General features: G+C 35.9%; 1 protein-coding gene and 1 long non-coding RNA gene across 4 annotated transcripts in view; both read left to right on the top strand.

Moving 5' to 3' along the window:
• LOC146406980 (uncharacterized) overlaps positions 1-27,899 on the top strand; it is a 391,187-nt gene that overhangs the window by 51,792 nt on the left and 311,496 nt on the right. The gene's annotated exons all lie outside the window — the stretch shown is intronic.
• Positions 19-7,251, top strand: DMRTA1 (DMRT like family A1). The gene is made up of 2 exons (XM_003121880.5): positions 19-964; positions 3,216-7,251. Exons 1-2 carry the CDS (start codon positions 319-321, stop codon positions 4,061-4,063), a joined length of 1,494 nt encoding a protein of 497 aa, XP_003121928.1. The 5' UTR covers positions 19-318; the 3' UTR covers positions 4,064-7,251.

The raw sequence follows: 27,899 nt of genomic DNA, 5'->3' as shown, positions 1-27,899 counted from the left end.
CTTCAGCCCCGGGCCAGTAGATCCGGTTGTCGGGGTAGTCTCTGCAGTCTCGCTTTCACCTGCTCCGAAGGCCCTCGGAATATGGGGGCATTAACTTAGTGCCCCGGGACTCTAAGAGCCTCAGTGGATATCTGCGCCTCTGAAAGTCTCTAGCTCTGTAAGCGGTTGTCCGAAACTCACCGCGGGCATTGTAGTCTCTTGGTGTGTAGGTGGGAGGAAGCGGGACCAAGGCCCGTTCTCGCTGGCCCCGCATTCCGGCAGAGTTAGCTGTGGATACGCACTCTTCTGTTGCGACCCCTCGCCAGACTTTTCTTAGAAATGGAGCAGTCACAGTGTGGCAGCAGAGACCTCAGCAGCAGCGGCCGACCCAGCCTGGCCCCGGGGCTGGTGGCAGCGGCACCTCATCCACAGTCTCCGATGTTACCAGTTCCCCCGGGGATACCCCTTCCTCCAACTTTCTTGCGGCCACCCAGCCTCTTTCTGCGGGCAGCAACAGCCGCCACCTCGGGAAGTGGAGGCTGCCCACAAGCTGCTGGACTGGAAAGGGGGGTGGGCGCCGTGGCCTGCAGCTACCCACGCACACCCAAGTGTGCGCGTTGTCGCAACCACGGTGTCGTGTCGGCCCTCAAGGGGCACAAGCGTTTCTGCCGCTGGCGGGACTGCGCGTGTGCTAAGTGCACCCTGATCGCTGAGCGCCAGCGAGTCATGGCTGCACAGGTGGCGCTGCGCAGGCAGCAGGCCCAGGAGGAGAGTGAGGCCCAGGGACTCCAAAGGCTTCTGTACTCTGGACCCTCGGGGCCCGGGGGTCAGACATCTGGAGGCAGCAGGAGAACGGAGAATCTCCAAACTGCGAGCAGCTCTGCGGTGGTGACTGCCCTGGGACTGAGTGCCTTGAGACAGGCTAGTGGTCTGGCGACCCCTGCTTGCAAGATTTTTCAGCAGGATTATACAGAAGGAAAACAAGGTGAGTAGGTCTTACATTTGCTCTTTGAAAAAGAAAAATGGTTGTTTTGGAGGGAAAAAGTGTTTGAAATAAGCAGCCATGCCCTGGAGGCCGGCAAAAAACGTTGTTTAAAAGAAGCACTTATTTAAATTCTTGGAAACTGCATCTGCAATATGAAAGTTAGGGTGTTAGAGACCTACAACATTCACCCAGAAGGGCTTTCTGTTTCCTTAAGTGATAGGATAAAGTAAAGAAAAAAATGAAGACTGCATGATCAGTTGAGCAACTCATGCTGGGAATACAGTGCAAGTTGCTATAACTTTATCTATGAGAGCCAGCATTGAGTGAAAAGCTTAGTGAGAGAAGCTGCGTTTTGAGCTCTCTCTGTAATCTCAGCTGTAAAACCAGAGTTAATCTGATTTTGCGTGGAAAACTTTGAGACAAACCAACTAGAAATGGGAAAGAGACTGAAATCTACCAAAGTCTATTTTTTACTCCCTTCCCTTAAAAAATTTAGCACTGAAAATGTCATTTTGGTATTCTTGGTGTAAATCCTAGACATGTTGTATCCTAGGAAATTATTTAATAATATAGTAAATTATTACTTAGAAAACGTCCCTGAATTTTTAATGTTACCACAGTATTTTAAAGACAACTTATTTTCTAGATAGTCTTATGCAATCAATATTTCATTACATTATATTGCATTCCGTAAGTACAATGTAATAACAAAAATTATCTTATGTATGAGTTACTGTGGAAAAGGAATTTTGATACCTTACATGTTCAGGAGGTCATATTATGTCAATCATATTTATAAATAAAATGGAATGGGAGACCAAGGCCAATCCATCTCCACTTCGTTAGATAAATTTTAATCTTTTATTTAAGTATGAAAATACTAGAGAGTCTGTGATTTGCAGCAGCAATACCTTTTCTTTTGTCATATATTTGATATAATGACAGCCTTTTAACCCTCAAAGTGTTGTATTGTAACAATTTAATTTTAAAATAAACTATGTACTTCTTCAGAATTTTTGGCAGATCCTTTAGAAAACATTAGGAGTATTAAAAATTGTGTTTACAAATCACCACTTTAGGCAATATTTGTTTTGTTACATTCATAAACTTTGTACAAAAAGAAAGCTTGACAGTAATATTCTGAGTACCCTATTGACAGTTTATTCTTTCTAATGGAAATAGAAATAAAGTATATCTATAGGAGGAAATGTAAACCAAAATAAAAAAAATTATTATTATTTTCCTGACGTTAGCCTTGCAAAGGGTTTTAAAGACATTCATGTTTTATTAATAGTCATATGTTCAACATGCTTGAGTAGAAAATCAGATTTTTGTATAAAAATATTTTTGAAAAATTTTCGTTAATATTGGAAAGGAGTTGTGATTTTAAGCAAATGACTTAATATTTTTACAAGACACTTTGAAGATATATACAGATTGCACTAATGAAAATAATATAGTTAATAATTTTCTTTTAGAGACAATTTGATTATAGATTCTTTTATTGATATTTCCTAGATATTTAAAAAGAAAGTCTATATTTCACAGAGGATTATGAAAAAACACCAGCTTTGCATTGTCTCTCACATAAAATGAAATATACAAGCTCTAGTTAGCTTTGAGATTGGTATAGCAGTTATTATTGCATTTGTTTGGAAAGAAAATTAAAAGTTTTGTTATTTTTTCACATTATTCAGGTAACTTAATTGGAATCTGAAATGCGAGCATTAAAACACCAGTTGTTGAAATTTAGCATTCGTGTTTAAATGGAATATTCATTTTCATATTCCTTCTGATTTCTTTTCTAAACAGTTGCTTTATTTAGTTGTTTTTGCATAGTGTCATTGTGGGAAAAAAACCCTTATGCAGATAACAACACAGCTTGGGTAACATTTAGGAAAATCTTGAATTACCAAATGAGGTAAATAGTGTGAAATACTGGTGTTAACAGTTAGGTGTAACAATAGACTTTCATCTCTGATTCTTAAATAACTGCAGCTTTTGTATATTGTATAATTTTGTAATCCTGAAATGACAAAATAAATAGTATTTTCTCACTATTCTAACACCTGCATTTTCAAGTGAAATTTTAAAATTCTCATTCATTTAAGATCACTTACTTTGGGATAATAAGTATTACTAATATACTATGAGTAAATGGGTTACTTTGTCTAGCATTCATTTTGAGTGGGCAGTACTGTGTTCCCAGAAGTTTTCCCTTTGTTTCATTCCTTTTTTTTCTCTTCCCCAGGACAAAAAGAGAATAAATGTGACTCATGCCAGAGTAAGCAAGAAGAACCAGTGTGCAAATCCCATCACTCTACCTTGGGATCATCTCCTAAATCTAATGATGTCATTGGAAAACAAAACATCAGGTCATCTGTTTCAGAAAACTTGAACAAGGATGATAGCATTCAGTCTCCTCATCCTGGGGAGCAGTCAGGAGGTGAAGAGAGTCCCAGATCCCCGTCATCCTCTGATTTGGAATCAGGAAATGAAAGTGAATGGGCCAAAGACTTCACTGCTGCCAGAGCCAGCCTTCCCCCTATGTCCTCTAGACCAAGAGACCCTCTTGATATCCTTATCAAGATTTTCCCAAGTTACAGATGCAGCCGGCTGGAAAGCATTCTACAGTTCTGCAAAGGGGATGTGGTCCAAGCTATTGAACAAGTTCTAAATGGGAAGGAACACCAAACAGACACCAGAGACCTAGCAAACTCAGGAGAATTGGAAAATACAGCTTTTCCAAGAGCTTCAAATTTTAGTTTAGCTGGAATTGGTTTTGGAACTCTAGGAAATAAATCAGCTTTCTCTCCCCTTCACACTACTTCTGCTTCTTATGGGGGTGATTCAAGTCTCTATAGCTTAAATCCCAGACTAGGTATCAGTCCTTTACGGTTGGCATATTCCTCTCCAGGAAGAGGGCTGTCTAGTTTCATGTCACCATACCTAACTCCTGGGTTGGTACCAACATTACCTTTTCGGCCAGCTTTAGATTATGCTTTTCCAGGTATGATTAGGGATTCTTCTTACCTTCCCAGCAAAGATTCAGTAACTAGTGACAGACTGTATTCCAGGCTGAATCAGGACAATCTGTAATGCATCTGCCTATCTACCTTTCTGGAGTATTTCTAGGAGTATGTACTACAAACCTCATACCCGTACACACCCACATCTATTAATGTGTTCACTGTGTATGGGAGTGGATTACCAGGCCTTAAAATTGCTATTTTTTTTTTCACAAGCAATATAATGGACTTGAGATCTAAAGACTTTTTTTAGCATTTAACTGAAGAAAACATTTAAACATTATATGTGCCTTGAATAACACCATTTCAGGAAATATTTTTATTTCAATGAATTTTGTCCCTAAAATAACAGTTGTGAAATTTCTATTTGAAACCTATACTTGTTTTTATTTCATTGAAGACATAGAGTTTATAATTATAAAATACATTATAAAGCAATCCAGCATTATATGAAATGAACCAAAAGGAGGAATTGAAAAATTGAGGTAATTCTAAATAATTATTATTTTAAACTTTTTTCCTCCTTCTGTTTCTTGTATACAGGAGAGAAAAAAACTTATTCAAAGTATTTTTAGAGTATTTTATTCACATAATAGTGATTAGTAGTGAGTAAAACTTTTGAGAAATTTAGTTACTAATTTTTTTCTGAATGCCTTTTCATTCATACCTGCCATTTATGATGTGTCATTAATAAAATATTTCTCTTTAAAGTCAACATTGTGAATTAAACAAAGGCCTGTGAAGTAAATCTTAGGAAATGAGACTGCACCATCTCCTGGCCACTATCACTAATTGCACCTAAGTTCTGATGAGTATAGGAATTAGAAACGAATGGGTTCCTAACAGTAAAAGCTAACTATTTTTTGAAATGGTTATTTTCAGTCATGTGACATTGAATTTTCATATTTGAAGTGAATATCTATTGTAAATGAGGATTTAATCTTTATCTGGGGAAATATCCCTTTCCATATTTTTGTGGCAGGAATATAGCAGCCATTCTCAAAGGTAGAAATAATTTTATTCAGAAAAATTAAATAGCTTCTCATATAAATATTGATTTTCTGTAGATATACATGATGCTTATTGCATTAACAAGAGAGAAAACATTTCCAAAGGGGAAAAATTTATTAGAGGTTTTCTTGAGATTTTAAAATTACTTTTGTTTTCCATCTAGAGAATTGAAAGCTATTTATTTCAGTCAGTGGAAAGTCCTGGAAACCGCTTACAAAACAATTTTATGAAGTTTTTTTTATGTCATCATTTATTTTTTAAAGAAGAGTAGCTTAATTCTATTGTTAGGAATAAGTGGAAACTCAGCTTTGTGATGAATTAGATGGCTTAAATAGTTTGAACAGCATGATTTACTAAAGATTTCTTAAATTATAAGTATATGTGTTTATATATGTCAGTCTGTCTCTATCTATCTATCTATCTATCTATCTATCTATCTATCTATCTATCTATCTATATTCAGTCCCTTTTGGTTTTATCGTCATGAAGATTTTCCATAAAGCCAAATAAGAGTATATTTCTAAAGTATATTTTACCAGCAAATATCGTATTAAATAACTACATAGTATCTGATGCTGATTTAGGATATAAATACGTTTAATAGAATATGCATTATTTTTAATGGTATGAATGTGAGAAAGCAGATCTTGTAAAGATTTGATGCAATCAGTATTCATTATTTATTTAAAAAAATTTTAGATTCTAAGCCTAAACCATGGTATAATACTTGGCGAGTCATTGATATTCAATTAGTATATATTGAGTTAAGGAACAATTTGGTTCCTCAGAGATCTTGAGACTCTGATAATACCAAAGAACTCTACAAAATGGCCTACAGACATACAGTTTTGAATACAATTTCAAGGAGTTCTTGAATTGTCTAAATACCATTCACCATTCAAGTTAGAATCCTTGGTGATTTTTAAGGTGTTTACAATGCATTAAATCATATATCGAATGCTATTTTTTAAAGAAGTGCTAGATCCTATAGAGGATACTGAATGTAAAATGTTGTTCTCTCAAGGAAGTTACTTTATACAATAGATATCTGATATAATAGTATGACAATCCTAGAGTTTCTGAATTTTTTACGTGTCTTATGTAATAATGTGCATGTATCTATTTGAGGGACTGAATTGCTTTTTGAGCTGGGGAGAACATCCTTTTGGGACAGTATTCAAATTTTTAAAAATGCTTTATAATTTTAAAACTTAAATTGATTTCCATAATGTTTATACATTTCATACCCTTTACAATAAGTTTAAAACTTAAATAATCTTATAGGTTATTTTGTCCCACCATTAAATTGAATGTGAGGAGATTGAGGCTTGGCAGTAATGTTGAACTTCCCTAAGGTTAAATAATAATGTCACTCATCAGGAATGAAAGTGACTTCACAAATATCAATTAAACTCTAAAGTCTGAGTAAGGTTCATGCCTGTTGGCCCACTCACAACTTTGTATAGTATCTGGTACATCAAAGCTGCTGGAGTGATAGTCTTCCACTGATAAAGATAGAAAAATAGTAGTTTAGAAATTAAATTATTCAACAACTATTTATTAAGCAGCTGCTTTGTGCCAGGCATTGTGCTAGACACAGAGGTAAAGAGGTGAATAAGATAGAAAAATCTGTCTGCTCACAGTCTGCTACCATGTGTACGTAAATAACCAACCAACCAACGATGGTACTATTTGACAGTGTTGGTACATTAGTGAGTTGTGTGTAATTTTAAGGTTTATAGCCATCCATACTGCTTGAGGTCTGAATTTCTAACTCATTAATTAGGGGTGGGAAGGAAGAAGGAGAACATCTGTTTCCATGCCTAGGGAAGTCCATTCTCTTTGAGAGGTAAAAAACTTCCAGGTCTGTGGTGAAAGAAATGGGCAGTCCTGGTGGTGTTCTTTTGGAATTCCTCTGATTCAGTCCATAGCCCTCCTGGTATAAACCTTCATCTAACTATTCGGTAAAAATGGCTTAGAGTTGAGTGGACAGTTGAAGAGCATATGAGTCAAATCTACTGTTTTTCCCTGCAGTGTCTTACGAAATAAAAAGATCTGGGGATTTTAAGAGCTTGCCCTCTAGAACTTCCTGTCTGTGAACTTGTAACTAGAAAACTACTTATGAAGTGGCCTATCCATTCAGCTCTTTTTAAAAAATGCATTTGCCCATGATGTTTGTTTGTCTTTGAAATTAAAAAGCCCACAGAATACAAGAGAAGCTTGTAATAAAGCAAATGTTATATGCCACTATAAATAGAATCATTCTCCCAAGCACAAGAGGTGATGAAGTGCATCATCAGCTTCATAAAGCCAAAGCTTTCCTCAGGGCAAACTGAAACTTAACGGTAGATTCTCATCCTTTAGGTCACAGCTAGTGGGAAATGTTCTTGCTCAGATCCATTCTCCCACCCCTACACATCTCCAAATAATCCTGTTATTGTTGTCTGCATTGCAAAGCTAGATCCTCAATTATTTGGCATCATCTCCTAGAAAACTGAAGCTGTTTTGGGAGTTCTCTTGTTGCACAGCAGGGTAAGGATCCATGGCTGTCATTGCAGTGTCTTGGGTCACTGCCATGGCTCAGGTTCGATCCCTGGCCCAAGAATCTCTACATGCCCCAGGTGTGGCCAAAAAAAAAAAAAAAAGCCGTTTAGATATAACATTTCCCTACTGTAGTTTTGCCAAACATTAAAATATCTTTTTTTGGGGAAGTGTTTGCTTACTCTATTAAAATGAGAGACATTAATTGCCATTTTCCCATTCTGAACTCCATGCTAGTGATGGGGGGGGGCACTCAGGGAAAAACAAGATGATAAATATGAAAATGCTGATGATTCTGTTTCTCATTTTTGCCTATTTGGTAATTTTTTTAAAAAACAACATTTAATTTTTTAAATACTGTATCACAGTATCCTAAAGTCAAAATGACCACTTGTGTAGTTTTATGGGGATGCTCATAGTTTTCAAATAGGCATACAAATGTTGTCTTATCAAAACATCTGAATCAAAAAGTTTCTGTAAACTATCATATGTTTATTAAAATCCATTCTAGAGAAAAGTTAAATAAAAAATGGATTAGATGTTGATACAATTAGAAAGAAATATCTAGAAAATTGAGGAAGTATGCCAAAAAATGTTGACTAGAAAATCCAAGTCAAGCAGCAGGTAGTTTAGATTCCTATCTTTGACCTTTTATAAGGTGAGTCAATTAGATGAAGGAATAAAGGTACACAATTCATTGTTATCTTATTCATGGAGCACACACATCTGAGAATGGCAACTAATCTTTTGGGGGACAGAAACAAGTTTCAATTGATTGATTCTTATCCTCTAATTCTCATTCAGTGAGCTGATATTAACATTCAGGATTTTAGGATTAAAAAAATCAACTGCAAATATAGAAAAGAAGGAAAAGAGACCTGGATTTACAACAGTTTTTTTTTGAGAAGAAAAGTAGTTTTATTTATTGGTAACAAACACTATGACATTATCATGTAATATGGGTATTCTAAAAGTTAATTGAAATTTAGGTTACATTAATAGGAATAAAGTGTATAAAAGGAAGGTAATTGGACTCATGACTCTGAAATATCAGTTGGTCATATATTAGCTAATGTAGTGCGATTGGTTCTTTTTTTTTAAAGTTAATGAATTTTATTACATTTATAGGTGTGCCACAATCATAGTGTGATCAGTTTTTCATGCCATTAAGAGTGATTATAAAACTTGGAATATAAGCAAAGAGGTGTAAGACCCTAAGTGGTGATTGTGGTGGTGGTGGTAGTATTCTATGAGAAGGATTTTTAGAAATAGGAGAAATGAAAATGTTTAGAGAGCTAGCATTATGACAAAATGATTGTCAGGGGCATAGAAGGTATAAGTTATATAGAGTATTCAGAGGGACATAAGGAAGGGTACTGTAATTGCATTTAATCCACTTCTAGTAGACTTGGAACCCCCAAAGGCAGACATCACCAGAGAAACATACAATCTTAGGTCCAGGCTTCCTGTTTGGTTTTCATTTCATAGATGAGACGTACTTTTATAACATTATTGTACATTTTGGGGGGTATTATTTTAAGGATTATGTGGAGTAAATGAGCATAAAGACCACAGTTTTGTGTTCATGCTACATTTCAGTCAGGAAAACAGAGTCTCTAAGTATATGTGGAAATGAGGGAGTGTTTTAGAAATTTGGTGGAACACAAACATAGAAGGAGCTGGGAAGGCAGTGTTTGGAGAAGGGAAATGGGAGATCAGACACTAATTAATTTGCCTAAAGCATTAGTATGGGTAGACAAGTGGGAACAAGTAAGACCTTGGAGGAAATCTGTGAAGTCCAGCATGGCAAGTTGCTCACAGTTCCAAGAAAAGATGTTGTGAAAGTGGTCTAAAAGAAGTTAGTACCTCTGCATAGCTTCTAACTCTGTGGGTCTGCAAGCAGGTACCAGTTGGTGGGCCTGCTGCCCCTTTTGATCAGCAAGGCCAGCAGTCCACTTCTCCCCTTGTCAACATGGCATTCACACTCACTCATATTAACTATATTTACTTCCAAATAAAGGCAAAAACAGTTTATTTCATGTAGAATTGATACAACTATTCTTTCTACAATAAAACATGCTGGTCCTCTCCCTAAAAGAGGATGCACAAAGTGACTTAGCGGTGTTTGAGGAATACTCATTCTTCTTCTGGCTGAGTCACATCCCCCTTTAAATATCCCATAACTTTAATATTGAGATACTATTAAAACCATTATTAGGAAATCTTATGTTAGAGTAAGGAGGAGTTCCCGTCGTGGCGCAGTGGTTGACGAATCCGACTAGGAACCATGAGGTTGCGGGTTCTGTCCCTGCCCTTGCTCAGTGGGTTAACGATCCGTCGTTGCCATGAGCTATGGTGTAGGTTGCAGACGCGGCTCGGATCCCGCGTTGCTGTGGCTCTGGCGTAGGCTGGTGGCTACAGCTCCGATTCAACCCCTGGCCTGGGAACCTCCATATGCCGCGGGAGCAGCCCAAGAAATAGCAACAACAACAACAAAAGACAAAAAGACCAAAAAAAAAAAAAAAAAATGACCCTGAGTTCTGGAAAGATAGGTGCAGCAGCCAGGATTTGCTTGCATAATCATGGATTTTCCCTTCAGGAAGTGCACTAAGTTCTCAGGGTAAAGAGCCAAGAAAGATCCTCCTGGCTTTAGCAGAGGGAGGGGAGAGTAACCATAGCAAAAAAAAAAAAAAAAAAAAAAAAAAAAAAAAAAGCTATAAGAGTAAGGAAATGGGAGAAAGGGAAAACTGGTATACACACACACACATACACCCACACACAGTTAGTAGTAAGGAAGAAATAAATGCACCTATCAGTGTTCTCATATTTGCAACTGGTCATGGAATCATATATGGTACTTGTAACTTTTCCCATTCCCCACCCCCATATCATATTTTCTATACTCTCAGAAAACGTCTCAGTCAATTGTGGTTCCTTACTTGGTAGGAAGACATTCCTGAAATCTCTTGTGTTTTTTATTTTTTTATTTTTTTGTCTTTTTGGGGCCGCACTCAAGGCATATGGAGGTTCCCAGGCTAGGGGTCAAATTGGAGCTGTAGCCACAGGCCTAGGCCACAGCCACAGCAATGCCAGATCTGAGCTGCCTCTGTGACTTCCACCAGAGCTTATAGCAATGCCACATCCTTAACTCACTGAGCAAGGCCAGGAATCAAACTTGCGTCTTTATGGATGCTAGTCAGATTCATTTTTGCTGATCCACAAGGGCAACTCCTTTTTTTTTTTTTAAAGTCTGTTTCATTACAGTCCTTCTTTATTGGGTTGTTCTAGCTTTCCATTAATTTTTACCACAAAATATGGGAAGACTAATAACACTCTGGAGGATCTCCTGAATACTAGAAATATTTTCCTCATCCTTTCTTGTTGTTTTAGTGGCATGAAATGCTCACAGTAGCCAGTGGTGGTCTCAGGTTGCATACAAGGTTGTATTCTCTGGGAATACAACTTCCTGTGGAAAGTAAGACTATTAAAAACAAGTTTTAAGGAAACAAAATGTTGCTGTTGCATCATTATCATTATTACAAATGGAGCTATTTCCATATCTGTCCTATGATTCCTAAACTCCTGGATTCTGGGTAAAGGAAAAACATCACCACATATTTATAGCTTATTCAAAGCATATCTTATATCTGGGATGACATTATTTCAGCCCCATAAAGTGCTGTTACCAGCTGGTGTCATAACCGAGTCTTCCAAAGGCCATTCCATAATTTTATTAGGCCAGCTGTTTCAGGATAAGGGGAACATAATGATACCAGAGAAGTCCATGAGCATGAAACCAATGTTGTACTTCATTTGTTATTAAATGAGTTTCTCTGTCCGAAGCAATACTGTGAAGGTGGTGATGGCATTCTGTAAGCCTACAGATTGTTATTTTAGCAGAAACATTGAGGGTAGGAAAGGCAAAACCATATCTAGCATATGTAACTTTTCTAATGAGAACAAACAGCTGCCCCTTCAATGATGGAAGCGATACAGTGTAATCAACATGCTACCAGGTGGCTGGCTGGTTTCTCCAGGGAATTGTGCCATTTTAAGGGCTCAGTGTTGATCTTTGCTCTTAGGAGGTTAGGTACTCAGCAATAGCTCCAGGCAATTTGAGTGGAAATCCATGTCACTAAGCCCATACATAAGCTCCATGTCTGCTTACATGATCATTGTCTTCATGAGCCAACTTAGCAGTTATGGGAATAAAATAATGGAAAAGAATGGTTACCTTGTGCTTATGCTTATTAAGATCTTCTTCCTCTAAGGTTGCTGTTTGGTGAACATTTGTATGGGACAAAAATGTTCTCATATTTGTACCCATATGGAGAGGTCTTTCCACATATACATCTTTTATAGATCATATTCATGTTTCTTCCAATAATCTTCCAAGTTGCTGGCCATTCAGCCAAACTATTAGCTACTGCTCATGACTCATAGTGGCTCTATCCATCTCTACTTCCAGGCAAAATGAACGATCAGATGTACAGGTTTTAGTTCTTCCCATTGGAAATAATTTTTTTTTCACCACTATTGTTCACTGCCGCACCTGTAGTGCTGCAGCTGTCCACTTCAGCTAGTTCCAGAATAGTATGAAATTGTGAACAAAGCCCAAATTGTTCCTTCTAATTTTGCTGTGATAGGCAACTTGACATGAAAGAGAAAGAGAAGAGGCAATGTGGCAGAAGTAGGAACCATGGAAGTTGGAGCCACTTTTCATGCAACTTACATGAGACTTCAAAACCTGTAGAGAAAAACCTATCTGTCTCTTCCACTTGACTGAATACTGCTACAGAGGGCTTGGTGGGCAGACAGCACCCTGTTTGTAGGAGTATCTTAGGACACATCATTATTTAATAGCCAATAGTAAGTATTAGCACTCTAGTAGCACCAAGTCACAAAGAGAGGAAAAAGCTGTTTCTTAGTTGAGAATAATTATTTGCAGAGAAAGTATAACTTTTCTCTAAAATTCAAAAGAGGTATACTGTAATCTATCAGTAAAGTCCTGCCAGATCTATCCCTTAGGATTTCTAACTGCCATAGACACTAAAAGCACCATTGGGTATGCTCAGTCATGTGACCCAATTAGGAAGACAGATTGAATGGAAGCCTGGTTCTGTTGCAAACTCTCCTTTTAACCTAGACCCCAAACTGACAGCTTCTTGGGTAATTTGGTAAATAGGTTGAAGTAAGATGTCACCATCACCTATTGCAACCAAAATTTAGATGTCTACCTCTAAGAGGTAGCAGGTACCAGATGCAATACCCTAGTCACCGTTTGATAAGAGAAATTTTGACATGTACCAGACCACTGATCCCTAGAAATTTTACATATATAACATATATCTGAATTTCTGTGGTGTTTATTCTCTCATTCTCTGGCATGTGTGAATCTTAATGAAATATTTAGTATATTTTCTCCTTTTGGCTCACCAGGTCCAAACAGCATGATAATATTTATGTTGTGGACTTGTTTGATGTCCTGTTGAGTAGAGAAGAAAATAAGCTCCCAGTGGACTAGTTGGGAGTTCCCATTGTGGCTCAGCAGGTTAAGAATCTGACTGGTGTTCATGAGGATGCTGGTTTAATCCCTAGTCTCTCTCAGGGGGTTAAGGATCTTGCATTGCCATGAACTGTAGTGTAGGTCACAGATGCAGCTTGGATTGGGTGCTGCTCTGGCTGTGGTATAGGCCAGTAGCTTTAGGGCAGTTGCAGCTCTGGTTCAGCCCCTAACCTGGGAACTTCCATATGCTTCAGGTGCGGCTGTAAAAAAGAAGAAGAAGAGAAAAAAAGATAACTGTTGAGTTGGTAGACCCCTAAGGAAGGATACAAAATTTATTACTATTTCTGGTGTCTTTACTAACAATTACAGAGAAAATATGTTTTTAAGATCAATAGCTCAAACTGGAGAAAAGAGGCAGTGTTGATTTGTTCCAATAAAGCAAACATCAGGAAATACAGCTGCAGTTGTAGTTACCACCCAGTTAAATTTATAATAGTATGCTCTTATTCCTCAAGATCAGTCTGCCTTATCCATAGGCCAAATAGGTGAATTGAATGGGTATGTGCTGGGATTCTTTTTGATGGTGTCAGAAACACTAGCAGTCTTCCCAGAATGTCCTGTTGCATTTGTTTCACTGCTTTGGTAGAGTGTAATTTCTAAAGATCTCCATTTGACAGTTCCTATTTAATCATCCTTAATCCATGGCAACCCTAATTATAATTGGTCAGGGATCCACTGTGGGGGTTCTCCAAGTTTCTGAGTATGTCTCAACAAGCTGTGCTTTCCAGAGTTGAGGAAATAAATGTGGAATAGTTTTGGGCACATCGTGGACTCACTGTAAGATTGACCTGAGCCAAAATGTTATTGATGATTAGACCTCATTCCTTCTTAAACCTTATCCAGCCTGGTAAATCATAGTGCAGTTTGGGTTCCAAGGGAAAAGCCATTATCCAGTAAACACTGAAAAATATGATTGTTTTTCTTTGGTATGATTTGTTTTTCTTCAATTTCACTTGGTAAATTGGCTAAGGTCTTTTTGGAGAAAGCTAGGAGAAAGATTTTTAGGTTAACTTATTAGAAGTACAGCAGGGTCACTTCCCAAGAGGATCCATCCTCAGTTTCCATGAGAGGTTCTAGTCTATAAACAGCTTCCAGACAAAAAATTTGTTCAGGAGCTGTGGCTCTATGTTATGGTGATTCAAGAAAGACTTAGCTTCCTCAAACTTAGGATTTTCCCACTTACACAAATTAAGTGTGACTTTGTCAGACTTACTGTCTATTCAGTCTTAGGAACACAGTAATTGATTAATCATGCTAAGATCTCTGCAAGTCAAGTAATTCTAGCTATTGCTTCAGCTCTGTGTTGTTGTTTTTTAAATAATATTTATGCCCATCTATGTGTGCCTGAAAAAATGTGTGTTCTGTGTTGTTTAGTACAGTGTTCTAAGTGTCAATTAGATATTATTGGTTAGTTGCGTTGTTTAGTTCTTTTTCCTTCTTGATTTTTTTTTTTTTTTTGGTCTGGTAGTTATATGAATTGCTCAGCGTTGGGTATTAAAGTTGCGAAATATAATTGTGTTTTTTTCTCACTCTTTTAGCAAAACACACATACAGACACACACACTCACATGTAACTTGACCTCCATGTGTAAAATATTACTAGTAATAAATCAAATAGGTATAGTATAATTTGGTGACTGATGAGATTTTGAGTTTTTATCATTTTCTTTCAGGTTTTCTAAACTAAAGCAGATACTTTGGTTCATATCTCGTATTCCATAATGTATAATTTATTTATTCTTTGTTTTGAAAATTTATACTTTCTAATATATCTCTTAATACTTTCTAAAATGTTAGGATAAATGAAGCCTTATAATTTTTATTCCTTTTAGTCTTTTTTAATGGAGTAGTGTAGAAACCTGTGATTATTGCCATGGGTGAAACACACTGGGAATTTTACTGCATTAAGATTACGTTTAGGAGTTCCCATCATGGCTCAGTGGTTAACTAACCCAACTAGTAAACATGAGGTTGCAGGTTCAATCCCTGACCTTGCTCAGTGGGTTAAGGATCTGGGGTTGTTGTGAGCTGTGGTGTAGGTCGCAGATGTGGCTTGGATCCTGTGTGGCTGTGGCTGTGGCATAGGCTGGCAGCTATAGCTCTGATTAGACTCCTAGGCTTGGAACCTCCATATGCCGTGGGTGCAGCCCAAAAAGACAAAAAAGACAAAAAAAAAAAGAAGTATGAAAAGATTGCTTTTATATAGAAATGGTATGTCTTAACGTCTTGTCAAAAACCAGGTATGAAATCACAGTTTAAACTATTTTACCCTTCTAGCAATGATGGATTAAAATACATTTATTTAAAAATTAGACATAACCTTTCTCTAAAATAAGATAAATAGCTCTATAGGTTCTCTGTAGATAAGAAATAGAACAAAAGCTGACAGTAGTAGACAGAGGGCTAAAGGTATGTGTGTCTTGTTCTTTAGGGGCTCAAATTGTCAAGGGCAATGGGAATTTGAATGCTTTGGATGAATATCAGCCATCATTGCCTTCTATTCATGGGTAGTTAGAAAAAAAAAGATGAATGAAACTTTGGAAATGTGGCTGATATTCCCTGCTAAGGGAAGCAGACTGAAAAAGCCTGCTGCAATTGCCTAAAGTGGTACCTTGGTTGGGATGATAAAAACAAAAAGAAAGAGAAAAGCAGTCATGTAACCAGGATTTAGATCATGCTCTATTATGGCATCACTCCAGTACTAATGTAAAACAGGATCCTTGAGGTGCCAACATAATGCATGCTTTGGGTCTGGAGACCTTGAGGGTGCGATGTATGCACCACAAAATTGCTAGGTAGGGAAGAATTAACACCAAGAATAAGAAAGGAAGAAAAATGAATTACCGTTGAAGATTAGGCATGCAAATTAAAATTCTAATGCACATGAAGAAATCTACTTCCAAAACAGCCATTTCAAGCAAAATTGGGACATGGGTATATATCTGTGAAATTCAAATAATAGAGTGATTTGTAGATGACTTTAAAATAAATATATTTAAGACATCCAAAGATATAAAAGTAGGGAGTTCCCAATGTGGCTTGGTATCCATGGGGATGTGGGTTTGATCCCTGGCTCTGCTCAGTGGGTTAAGGATCTGGTGTTGCCATGACCTATGATGTAGGTTGCAGGTGCGGCTCGGATCCTGTGTTTCTGTGGCTGTGGTGCAAGTTGGCAGCACAGCTCTGATTCGATTGCTCGCCTGGAAACTTCCATGTGCCACAAATAATGGCCCTAGAAAGAAAAAAAAAGATGTAAAATAGAAATATTAGTTAAAATTAATTTATGAAGCATATTTAGACTGATATATATTTTCTACAAAACAATTGATATGGTAAAAACAATTAAAATTTTGGGAGTAAGAAGTACTGAGAAAAGAATTAGTTAATTAGAAAATTATACTAAAAAAGTTCATCTGGAACCTAGCACTGGGAAATAAAGATATGAAAATGATAAATGGGTATTTAAAATGATGGTAGGAAGTAGATTGAGAGGCTCCAACATATGTCTTGTGAGAGTTCTAGGAATAGAGAATTAAGGAAATTGTATAGAAGCACGAATAGCTAAAATATTTTCATTTGTTCAGTAGTGGGAGGAAAGGGAAAATAATTTTAAAAGACAGTTAAAATATGTCAGTAAATGTTATTAGCTACTGAATATCTACTTTTTTAAAATTAAAAAATGTGGGAATACTGGTCTCGGCAACAATAATATGGGAAATATTAGTGGAGAAATAGGTATTTGTAGGTAGTTAAAACCTGCTAAAATTCTTATCCATTTTTTGGAGAAAAATAGATGTTGAAGAATTTTAGGACTTTTTAGAAAAACATTTTTCTTATGTGTATATATTGAAAAAAACCTAAAAATTATCACCAAAGAATAATAATAAAATTTATAACTTCCAGGAGTTCTTATCGAGGCTCAGTGAAAACAAATCTGACTAGTATCCATGAGGATGCAAGTTCAATCCCTGGCCTTGCTCAGTGGGTTAAGGATCCGACCTTTCCATAAGCTGTGGTGTAGGTCACAGATGTGGCTTGGATCTGGTGTTGCTGTGGCTGTGGTGTAGGCCAGAGGCTAGAGCTCTGATTTGACCACTAGTCTGGGAACCTCCATATGCTGTGGGTGTGGCCCTCGAAAAAAATTTTATAACTTCCAAACCATAAGAGGAGATGTACATTTTGAGTTGTTTTTGATTGGACGTATGCTCCATTCCTTGCATGGAGTCATCACCTTACTCTCCTCCATCCCTCTGATCTCCTGCTGGGACTACTTACTAAGTAAATCCAGTTGGAAGCCAGAGGCAAAGGTGGCTGGGAATTGAGGAGCAGATCTGATATGGAGTTATAAAAGGACATATCTGGTACAGCCTCATTGTAAAAGTAAATTCTGGATAGAATAAAGGCCCATGTATGAAGAACAAAACTTTGAAATTAGTAGAGGAAAATATGAAAGTATCTTTATATCTAAGAGGTATGGAAATACTTCTTTACCACCATCCCCAAAACATACATCCCAAAAGACAGATAAATGGAACTATAGTAAAATTTAAAATTTTGAATAATAATACACAGAATAACTAAAATAAATTGCATATACATTACACAAAGATAAGTATCCAGGCTATGTACCAATATAATTGGTACATAACTAATAGAAGACCTGAAGTATTACAAAGGAGTTAAGGTGAATTAGTTGAATCTTTATTTATTAATGTAGGTACACTCAGAACAAAACACTGAGTTAAAGAGCTCATGAAATGGCTATTTTACTGTAATTCCATTTATGAAAATTAAACTAAAAATACAGATGATTCTCTATATTGGTTATGAATAGATACATAATAAAAGTACAAACATGGATTGGCTGTGATAAAGAAGTCATGTTAGTCGTGTCTAAGTAGGAATGGAGGGGGAGTGGGGAGTGTTATATCAGTGCTTGAACATAATTTCTAATGTTTTTTTCTTAAAAACATCTTAAATATGATTAAACATGAGTGTTATTTAATTCAAGAAATACATTGCATTATTTTATTTTATTTTCTGGGATTTAAAACATTTTTAAATAAAACATTTTACAAAAATACTCTGTCAGATATGAGTGATTAAGATCATCATGTTACACTCATTTTATTTCCGTGACTGAATTAATGGCTGAAATTAAGGAATTACTTTGGTATTTATTCCAGCCCCACTCTTTCTCTGGTAATAGCTCTAAACAAATAAGAGCCCTTCTCCCCAGTCCTTCCCTCTTATAACAAAGGTAAACCTTCAGTATTAAAACTATTTACAGAAGTTTAGGATCTGAGCAACCAGAAAGGGGTTCTTAATTCATGCATAGGTGGTAATTGAACTTTAATTCAATAAGCGACATGCACAAAACAGTATCTTAGACTATATAGATAGAGAAGTGCTCTCTCTCTTTTTTTTTTTTTTTTTTTTTTTTTTTTTTTTTTTTGTCTTTTGTCTTTTAGGGCCGCACCCGCAGCATGTGGAGGTTCCCAAGCTAGGGGTCTAATCAGAGCTCTAGCTGCTGGTCTACCCCACAGCCACAGCACCGCGGGATCTGAGCCGTGTATGTGACCTACACCACAGCTCACGGCAATGCTGGATCCTTAACCCACTGAGCAAGGCCAGGGATCGAACCCACAACCTCATGGTTCCTAGTCAGATTTGTTAACCACTGAGCCGATTCGTCAACCACGATGAGAACTCTAGAAATGCTCTTAAAGGAAGAAAAATTAGGTGGTAGGAAATTAATATTTACTAAACTGTTACTGTATACCAGACCATAAACAAGAATTTTGGGGCACAATCAGGCTATTAATACGCAGTCCCTTAAATCTGATGTTTTAAAATGTATACTTAGCATTTATTTGACAGAAACCTATTTTCGCTAACAAAAATGGAATATTTATGTTGGAAATAAGGGATTAATTCTATAAACCAGTTACCACACCATTTAACTTGCTTGGAATCATATTTTGTTGCATTAATTTTGTCATTACAATCTAAGGAAAGAGGTACCTGGTGTGGAAAAAGGCATGAGAACTTCAAATTTTGTTTAGATTATATTTCAACTTTTTAAATCTATATTTTCTGAGAGCAAAATGTTTCATACTCTTTTGGGACTTCTGTACTTTCTGTAGTTTCCTTTTCTGATTTTCTGAACTGTAAAATTTAAGCTAAGACTATAGTCCTGTCTGAGGTTAATGCTCAATTTTGTTCCTTCCTGTTTGACCTGTCTTGGGCAACATAGCTGACTTTATAATGTCCTAGTCTCCTCATCTAACAATTGGGACTATGATGATAATACCTGACTCAGAGGGTTGTTGGGTTGGGAGGGAAGTAGATTTAAAAAATAGAAGTTCCCATTGTGGCTCAGCGGAGTGAACCCAACTAGAATCCGTGAGAATGAGAGTTCGATCCCTGGCCGCCTTCAGTGGGTTAAGGATCCGGCCTTGCTGTGAGCTGTGGTATAGGTCACAGATAAGGCTCAGATCTTGTGTTACTGTGGTGTAGGCTGGCAGCTGCAGCTCCAATTTGACCCCTAGTCCAGAAACGTCCATATGCTGCAGGTGCTGCCTAAAAAAAAAAAAAAAAAAAAAAAAAAAAAAAAAAAAAAAGAGCACACCTATATCACTTCAACAATGAGTTACATTAAGCTTCTGCAAATGAAACCCATTTTTTTTTTAAAGATTTACAATTTAGCTGCTAAGACCACTCATTTGTTCTTGGAAATAGCTTTATACCAATAATCCTGTGCCTCAGAATTTTAGATCTGATGTCCTTAGGTGATGTCAGCTGTTTGCCATCTAGCCTGTGAGGTCTCATACTTGGCACTGTGCCATTTACACCTTGTTCAGAATGAGTCAACTCTATAAGGAGTGGTTTTTAAAATTTCCACTTGAGGTCACTGTCTACTTCTGTGGGAACTGAAATATCACAAATGTCTACAAGGAACCTATTTCCAGGAACTTGATTTAACTTGTACCTTACTTCCAGTGTTTTCCAGTGATGTGTCAGCTCTCCTTATTGATCAGTGCCCCAGGCAGATGCTATCCTAACCTATGCTGAGAACTTTAGACATTTCATTCCATTGCATCAATCTTCTCAAATATCTTAAGGGGAATACTCATCCCAATTTTTAAATGAGCAAACAACCTGAAAAAGCTTAAGTAGTTAAATTCAAACTTCAGCCTCAATTAGTATAACTACAAAATTGTAAGTTTATATTCTTCCATATTGTCTGTCTTTATAGTATATATGTATATATGTTACATTATATATGCATATATATGTGTATATGTGTGTATGTGAGTATATTTTATGTTTATGTAATATAAATAATTTTACAATTAATGCAAAAATGTTATATTTAAATTATATTTTAAAAATTACACCTAGATTATATTTTAAAACAAGTTCGAATTAAATATCTCAATGAAAATGCACAGACACACTGTTTGCCTGCAGAAAAAGTTGTTTTCTTGCTGAATAATGCAATAGCCAGTATGCCCAACTGTTTTATCAGATTGGTAAACTGGAATAACATACCAAATTACTGTCTAGAAACAAAACACATTTTTGTTTTTACCAGGAACTGTTTTAATTAAATGAAAAGTACCCTGGCCCATTTAATAAGTAAGTTATTTTTCTCCCATTTCTTGTAAAATTGAATTAGTTAAAGAATATATTATTATTTGTATTTATAGGGAATCAATTCTCTGAGGAGATTAAACTACTAATTTACATAAAGTTATTTTTCACAATATAAACAAAGGCAATAGGAATAGTATGAATTATTTCATTTGTATGCAAATATATATGCAAGTATATATAGAAATTCCACCAGGTAACTCAGTTGATGTTTACCATCTCTACTTTGTTATGTGGTGTCCAAATCGAATGCTCTTTTTTCAAAATTTTTGAACTTGAGCGAAACCATTAACAGATGGTGACTGAAAAAAAGCAATGAAATAATTATCATTTTAGCTTTGTCTAAGTGAGCACTTTCTCTTTTCTTTTTGTCTTTTTAGGGTTGTATTCGTGGCATTTGGAAGTTCCCAGGCTAGGGGTTGAATCAGAGCTGCAGCTGCTGGCCTGTGCCACAGCCAAAGCAATGCAGGGTCTGAGCCACATCTGCGACCTATACCACAACTCATGGCAGTGCAAGATCCTTTACCCACTGAGCGAGGCCAGGGATCTAACCCACACCCGCATGGATACTAATAGGATTGGTTACCTCTGAGCCATGATGGGAACTCCAGTGAGCACTTTCTTAATAATTAATAGGAAGCATTTATTGGAGGGCCTTGTTGTGTCAGGGGCATTGCGCTGAGCAGGTGTAAAGCATGTTTCCCACACCTTTTGAAAGTAGAGTTTCACAGGGAAAGAATAGAAGGTCTTTCTAGTCTGAGAGGGAGGGCTCTAGATGTGAAGGAGTTGGACAGAACAGAAAGGCTAGGCCCTGACCTAGATGTCCACATTTCTCAAAACTTTGTTACAAGTTGCTTTGTTACATAGAATATAGTTAATATGTTCCAGACATTTCAAAGAGAGAAAATGGTCCTGGATATCCATGGAAACACTTTCTTATTTATTTATTTTTAATCTTTTGGTAGTTCATCAAGAAGCTGGTTCAGTAAGTCTGAGTTGTTTGAGAGAAGAGGATGATACTAGGGGCTGAACACCTCCCCCACTTCAGTCATTTCTGACAGCATCACTTTCCTCACCAGGAATCCACTGTTGGTTTTGAGGATCCTATGCATTTATTTCCTTTTCCTCTATATGGAGGGTGGTGAAGTCAGATTCCTTCTCTGGAGCCTTTCCTTGTGTGTAGTAAAGCTGTGCCTGGCTTAAGCACAGCCACCTCTGTTTGTATGTACTTTGCTACTCCCCTGGTTTAAGTTAAAAAGAAAAAAAAAATCACACTGAATGGTGCTAATGGTGAGATTGTGCATGACACATTTATTTATAAAATGCCATGTGTGAGCAAGTAGGGCAAAGAACACCAAATGAGTTATAATTAGAGTCACAGTTATAATTAGAGTCACAATAATCTTTTCTTCAAAGACTGGCATGTCACCTGTGCTGAGAACCAAAGGACCAGCTAATTCACAACCTGTACATGTGTCTGCTTAAATATTCCAATAAATTGACTGCTCTGCCCAAGCTTGCTATGGAGGGAGACATTTAAGAATCCAGATCATGAAACAAACTTTGATTCAGGCACATCAAAGTGGAAATTTTTTTGAGAATACATCAGTGGAAGTGTTAATGTTAGATAACAATATGTTATAAATTTTAACACTGACCTTTAACATTCCAAGAGCTGGAATTGCCTGAGGCTTGCCACTGTCTTTGCCTCAAGTTCTAGTTGAACAAGCTTTCATTTGGCCATCTAGAGGCATTACTGATGAAATCACTTTGAGAAATGTCAGAAATGGGTAAAACATTTTCACACACATTATGCCTGACAGGCAAACCTGGTGGGCTGATCTCAAAAACTTAAAACCACATCCTGGAATTTTTTGAAATTCTCTGCCATTCCCCTCTACAAATATAGAGCCATTTAAGATTACCTTCTTAGTTGAGACTAGGATGTACTTCAAAGGACATGTAGATTCATAGCATTGATCACTGCTGGGGCTGCTTTCCAAAATCTGGAGACCAAACGGAAAAATTATGATGTTTACTTTTCATAGAATTGTATAATTGTATAGAAATTGCAAGCAGAGGGAAAAACAAAAAATATACATGCAAAAAGGAAACCTCACTACTTAGAGTGAAAAGTCTCTTTGGCAATGACAACCATTTTAGCTCATTGAAATATATAACTAGCCAATTGAGTTTTTTTCTCCATATTAAAATGTACTTGATTTAAAAAGTCAAACAATATAAAGAGACATACAATAAAATAGAACAGACCTGTTTCCTTTTCTTAGTCCCCTTTATTGGTTTCTTTGATATACTTTGGTATATAGTTTCTTTTTGGAGATAAGTATTATATTCTTTTTTTATTAATTCCTTTTTTAAATTGTTATTTCCCCAATACAGTTTTTTTTATACTGTATGGCATGGTGACCCAGTTACACGTATATGTACATATTCTATTTTCGCACATTATCATGCTCCATCATAAGTGACTAGACGTAGTTCCCAGTGCTACACAGCAGGATCTCATTGCTAATCCATTCCAAAGGCATAGTTTGCATCTATTAACCCCAAGCTCCCAACCACCCCACTCCCTCCCCCTTGGCAAATACAAGTCTATTCTGCAAGTGCATGATTTTCTTCTTTGTGGAAAGGTTCATTTGTGCCATATATTAGATTCCAGATATAAGTGATATCATATGGTAATTGTCTTTCTCTTTCTGACTTAACTTCACTCAGGATGAGAGTCTCTAGTTCCATCCATGTTGCTGAAAATGGCATCATTTCATTCTTTTTTATGGCCAAGTATATTCCATTGTGTATATATACCACATCTTCCTAATCCAATCATCTGTTGATGGACATTTGGGTTGTTTCCATGTCTTGGCTATTGTGAATAGTGCTGCAGTGAACATGCGGGGGCATGTGTCTTTTTTAAGGAAAGTTTTGTCCAGACATATGCCCAAGAGTGGGATTGCTGGGTCATATGATAGTTCCATGTATAGATTTCTAAGATACCTCCATACTGTTCTCCATAGTGGTTGTATCAGCTTACATTCCCACCAAGAGTGCAAGAGGGTTCCCTTTTCTCCATACTCCATCCAGCATTTGTTATTTGTGGACTTATTAATGATGCCAGTATGACTGGCGTGAGGTGGTATTTCATGGTAGTTTTGATTTGCCTTTCTCTAATAATCAGTGATGTTGAGCATTTTCTCATGTGCTTGTTGACCATCTGTACATCTTCCTTAGAAAAATGTTTATTCAGGTCTTTTGCCCATTTTTCCATTGATTGATTGGTTTTTTTGCTGTTGAGTTGTATAAGTTGCTTATATATTTTGGAGATTAAGCCCCTGTCAGTTGCATCATTTGAAACTTTTTTCTCCCATTCTCTAAGTTGTATTTTTGTTTTCTTTTTGGTTGAAAAAAAGACATCAAAATCAAAATCACAGTGTTGGGAAGGAAAGTAAGAAAATATAGATTCTTTTTCTTTATTTCAATGATGTATGTGAGCCTATATGACTATCAGGCAAAAGCAAGCATATACAGGAAGGGCTTAACGTGCTTAAAAAACAGGGCAACCACAAATCAAAACTGAACATTACATTCACAAAAATGAAAAGTGTTCAAGCATAAAATAAATGGAAACTATCCAACCCAAAAAAGAAAAGAAGAAAAGAGAAACATAGAATCAACTGGAAAACAAGGTTTAAAATGGCAATAAATATGTATCTATCAATCATAACCTTAAATGTCAATGGAGTGCTCCAATCAAAAGACACAGAGTGGCAGATTGGATAAAAAAAACAAAAACCTTCAATCTTCTGTCTACAAGAAACTAACCTTAGAGCACAGGACATATATAGATTGAAAGTGAGGGGATGGGAAAAGATATTTCATGCCAATGGACAAGACAGGAAAGCAGGAGTTGCAATACTCATATCATACAAAATAGACTTTAAAACGAAGCCCATAAAGAAGGACAAAGAAGGACACTATTTAATGGTTAAAGGAACCATTCAAGAAGAGGATATTACAGTTGTCAATATATATGTCCCTAATATAGGAGCACCCAGATACCTCCAACAAATACTAATAGACATAAAAGGAGAAATTGATGGGAATACAATCATAGTAGGAGACTTTAACACCACACTCACATCAATGAACAGATCCTCTAGACGGTATTATAATTTATTCTTATCACTATTATTTTATATGGTTCAAAATGTAGCACCTTGCTTTTTTCATTTAGAAATGTATACTGGAGATTTTTCTATATCATAATCAAAGAGATTGCTTCTCTTTGCTGCCACTTTAAAAAATAGTTGCATAGTATTCTAGTCTATGGTTGGGTAACAATTTAAATGGATTCCCATTATCTGTGTGGTTGATAATTTTATACATTTGCAGACAGTGTAGCAATGGATGATTGAATACTTGTTTTGCTTGGGTACAATGATGACTATAGGATAAATTTTGTAAAATTGAATTTAGGTAATTTTAATTTTGAAATATCTTGCCAAATTTCTTTCAGTAAGTTAAGCTAATTCGTGGTCTTGGCAGCAATTTATGAATATCTTTAATGTGTCAAAAATATTTTGGTTTCTAATAGATAAAAAAGTATTCAGGGAGTTCCTGTTTGCACTCAGTAGTAATAAACCTACAAGTATCTATGAAGAAGCGGGTTTGATCCCAGCCTTGCTCAGTCAGATAAGGGTGTAGGTTGCAGATGCAGCTCAGATCTGGCATTGCTGTGGCTGTGGTGTTGGCCAGCAGCTGCATCTCTGATTCTACCCCTATCCTGAGAACTTCCATATGCTGTGGGTATGGCTTTAAAAAGACCAAAAAATGGGAGTTGAATAAACATCATATTGTTATAGTTTTAATCTGTATTTCTTTTATGATAAACTTCTCTTCAGATGCTTAGGGAATGATAGTATTTTCTTATTTCTTTTTCAGTGAACCGTCTGTATATTTAGTGTATTCATTTCTCTATTGGGTTGCTGTTCCTTTTCTTATAAATTTTCTTAGGAACTTTTTCTATAGGGATATTAGAATTTTATTTTGAGGATTTTTTCTTGTCTCTTTTGACTTTTGGTGATTTTCTTTTGTTCTATGGAGTATTTATTTTTAATTATAATCTTTATATGATAAAATACACTAATCTTTTCTTCCATGGCTTCTTAACTTTGAGTACAAGTTAAAAGGGCCTTGCCTATAATGCTTGCCTTTTAAGCAATAAACCAATTGTCCCAAGTTTTGTTTTAGTGCTTTTTAAATATATTTTAATTATAATTATTAATAAACATAAACTATTAATGAAATTAAAACAAAATCAATATGGGATATATAACCAAAATAATAATAATAAAAATGAGTTGAACTTGATACCTAATCATTAATGTACAATTAATAAAACATCAAATGTATATTTGCACCTTTGACACAAGATTTGCAAGTTTTATTTTATAAATTTCCAGTGAAAAGGCTTATTTTCTGATTTTAAAGTTATTTTCCATTTTTCTATTTTTGATCAGAGAATATTGTCTGTATTCTTTATACTTCTTGATATTTATTGTTTTTTTTGTGTGTGGCCTAGTAATGTCCTTCTAATATATTTCAATATTTGTTTTTATCTCTTGTATTATTTTGTGCTTTAAAAAGTTATCATAATTGTGAGATATGTAGATATTAACCATTAATTGTGATTTGTGCCCTTTGTACTTATAATGTACACTTTTTGACTTTTTTGACTATTTTGACATTTATAAAAGTTTGACTTAAATTCTACCTCATCTGATTCATCTGGTAGTAATGTTACAATCTGTCTTTTGTTTGCACTGTATGTGGGTGTGCCTTTCACTATTATTTTCAAATTTTTGGAACCACTTTATTTTAGCAGTTTCTGTGCATACAACATAGAATTAGTTTGTATTTGTAGTTCACTTTGAAAATTTTCTTCCATTTTTCAGAGTGGTAGTCTTTTATGTTTAAAATGGGAGATATATTTGGTTTCACTGCAGCTAACTTTAATCAGATCTCTCTTCATTTAACAATGACTATTTAAATGAATTAGCTATAGTTTGATTTGAGGAGGAATAGAGTGTTATTGGCTTTGATAATAGTTGGAAAAATATGGTGAATCATGTGCTGGATTGTAAATCCTTCTGCTTGGAAGTAGACATCATCGTGACTCACATTTCGTTGGCATAAACAAATTATTACTTTGTTAACGTAAAGGCAGAGGGATGGAGTATACATTCCTATCTTTGACCTGGAAATATAAGACCAGGAATATTTGTGCATAGTTTATGATTACTGCATGATTCTATCTGACATTTTCATTTGTGATTTTCAAGCTCCCTGCATAGGTAATTTAGGAGGTTTTGATTTGAGGACCAAATTATGCTTGAGAAATATGGTCCACAGAATTTTCAGTATTTTTACTTGGATTAAATTTTTTGCATCTTTGAACAAAAGGTACTTTGGATATGGAGAAAATTTGAATATCTATTTTACTTTGCTAATAGGGATAATGATAATTATGACAATGATAATTATTATTATAATAACAATGGGGGAATAATGATAGAAAAATTATTGCCTGAGAGGTGTAATTATAGCATGACAAATGGCCAAACTTCATTTAAAGGCCAATAACATTTATTTTATGGCAGATAACTTTTTGGAATAACAGCTTGGGGCATCACTGACCAGAATGCTTTCATTCTGGTTTATGGAACAATCTGTTTCTTTGGGCTGAATTTCTTACCATATAATTTATCTTTTTAATTCATATTTTTTTGTTATTATAAGTACTTTTTTGGAATTTATTTGTTGATATTTTAAACACAAGAGCCATTACAACTGTACATCTGCAGCCTTGAAACTATAGCAACCTATGGCAACTTTGCATAGGACCTTAACCATAGTAAATGCTAAAATTACATTTGTTGAATTAATCCCTGTGTAAAGGATTTTTGTGACTGAAGAGAAATCTACGCTATGTGTTCTTATCACTTTTGACATAAGTGAGAAAGAACTAAAACTTTAGGGAAAAAAGGTGTTTGTTCCTGTGTTCTTTAATTGAAATTAGTTGTAGTAATATTCAGTTTGGATCAGAGTTGTATAA

This window comes from Sus scrofa, chromosome 1 (assembly GCF_054392235.1).
Source record: "Sus scrofa isolate SSC_HxYL_T2T_F1_AM1 chromosome 1, Sscrofa_HxYL_maternal_Yorkshire_Landrace_v2.0, whole genome shotgun sequence".
NCBI classification, from domain to species: domain Eukaryota; kingdom Metazoa; phylum Chordata; class Mammalia; order Artiodactyla; family Suidae; genus Sus; species Sus scrofa.
Note: the sequence above shows the minus strand (reverse complement) of the source record. Positions and strands in the feature narration are given on the sequence as shown.

Bases quoted from the DNA above. Each gene is read 5' to 3' on its own strand.
- DMRTA1 (XM_003121880.5), top strand. From the start codon at position 319: ATGGAGCAGTCACAGTGTGGCAGCAGAGACCTCAGCAGCAGCGGCCGA. The intron at 965-3,215 runs GTGAGTAGGTCT...TCTCTTCCCCAG, and splicing joins TTATACAGAAGGAAAACAAG to GACAAAAAGAGAATAAATGT.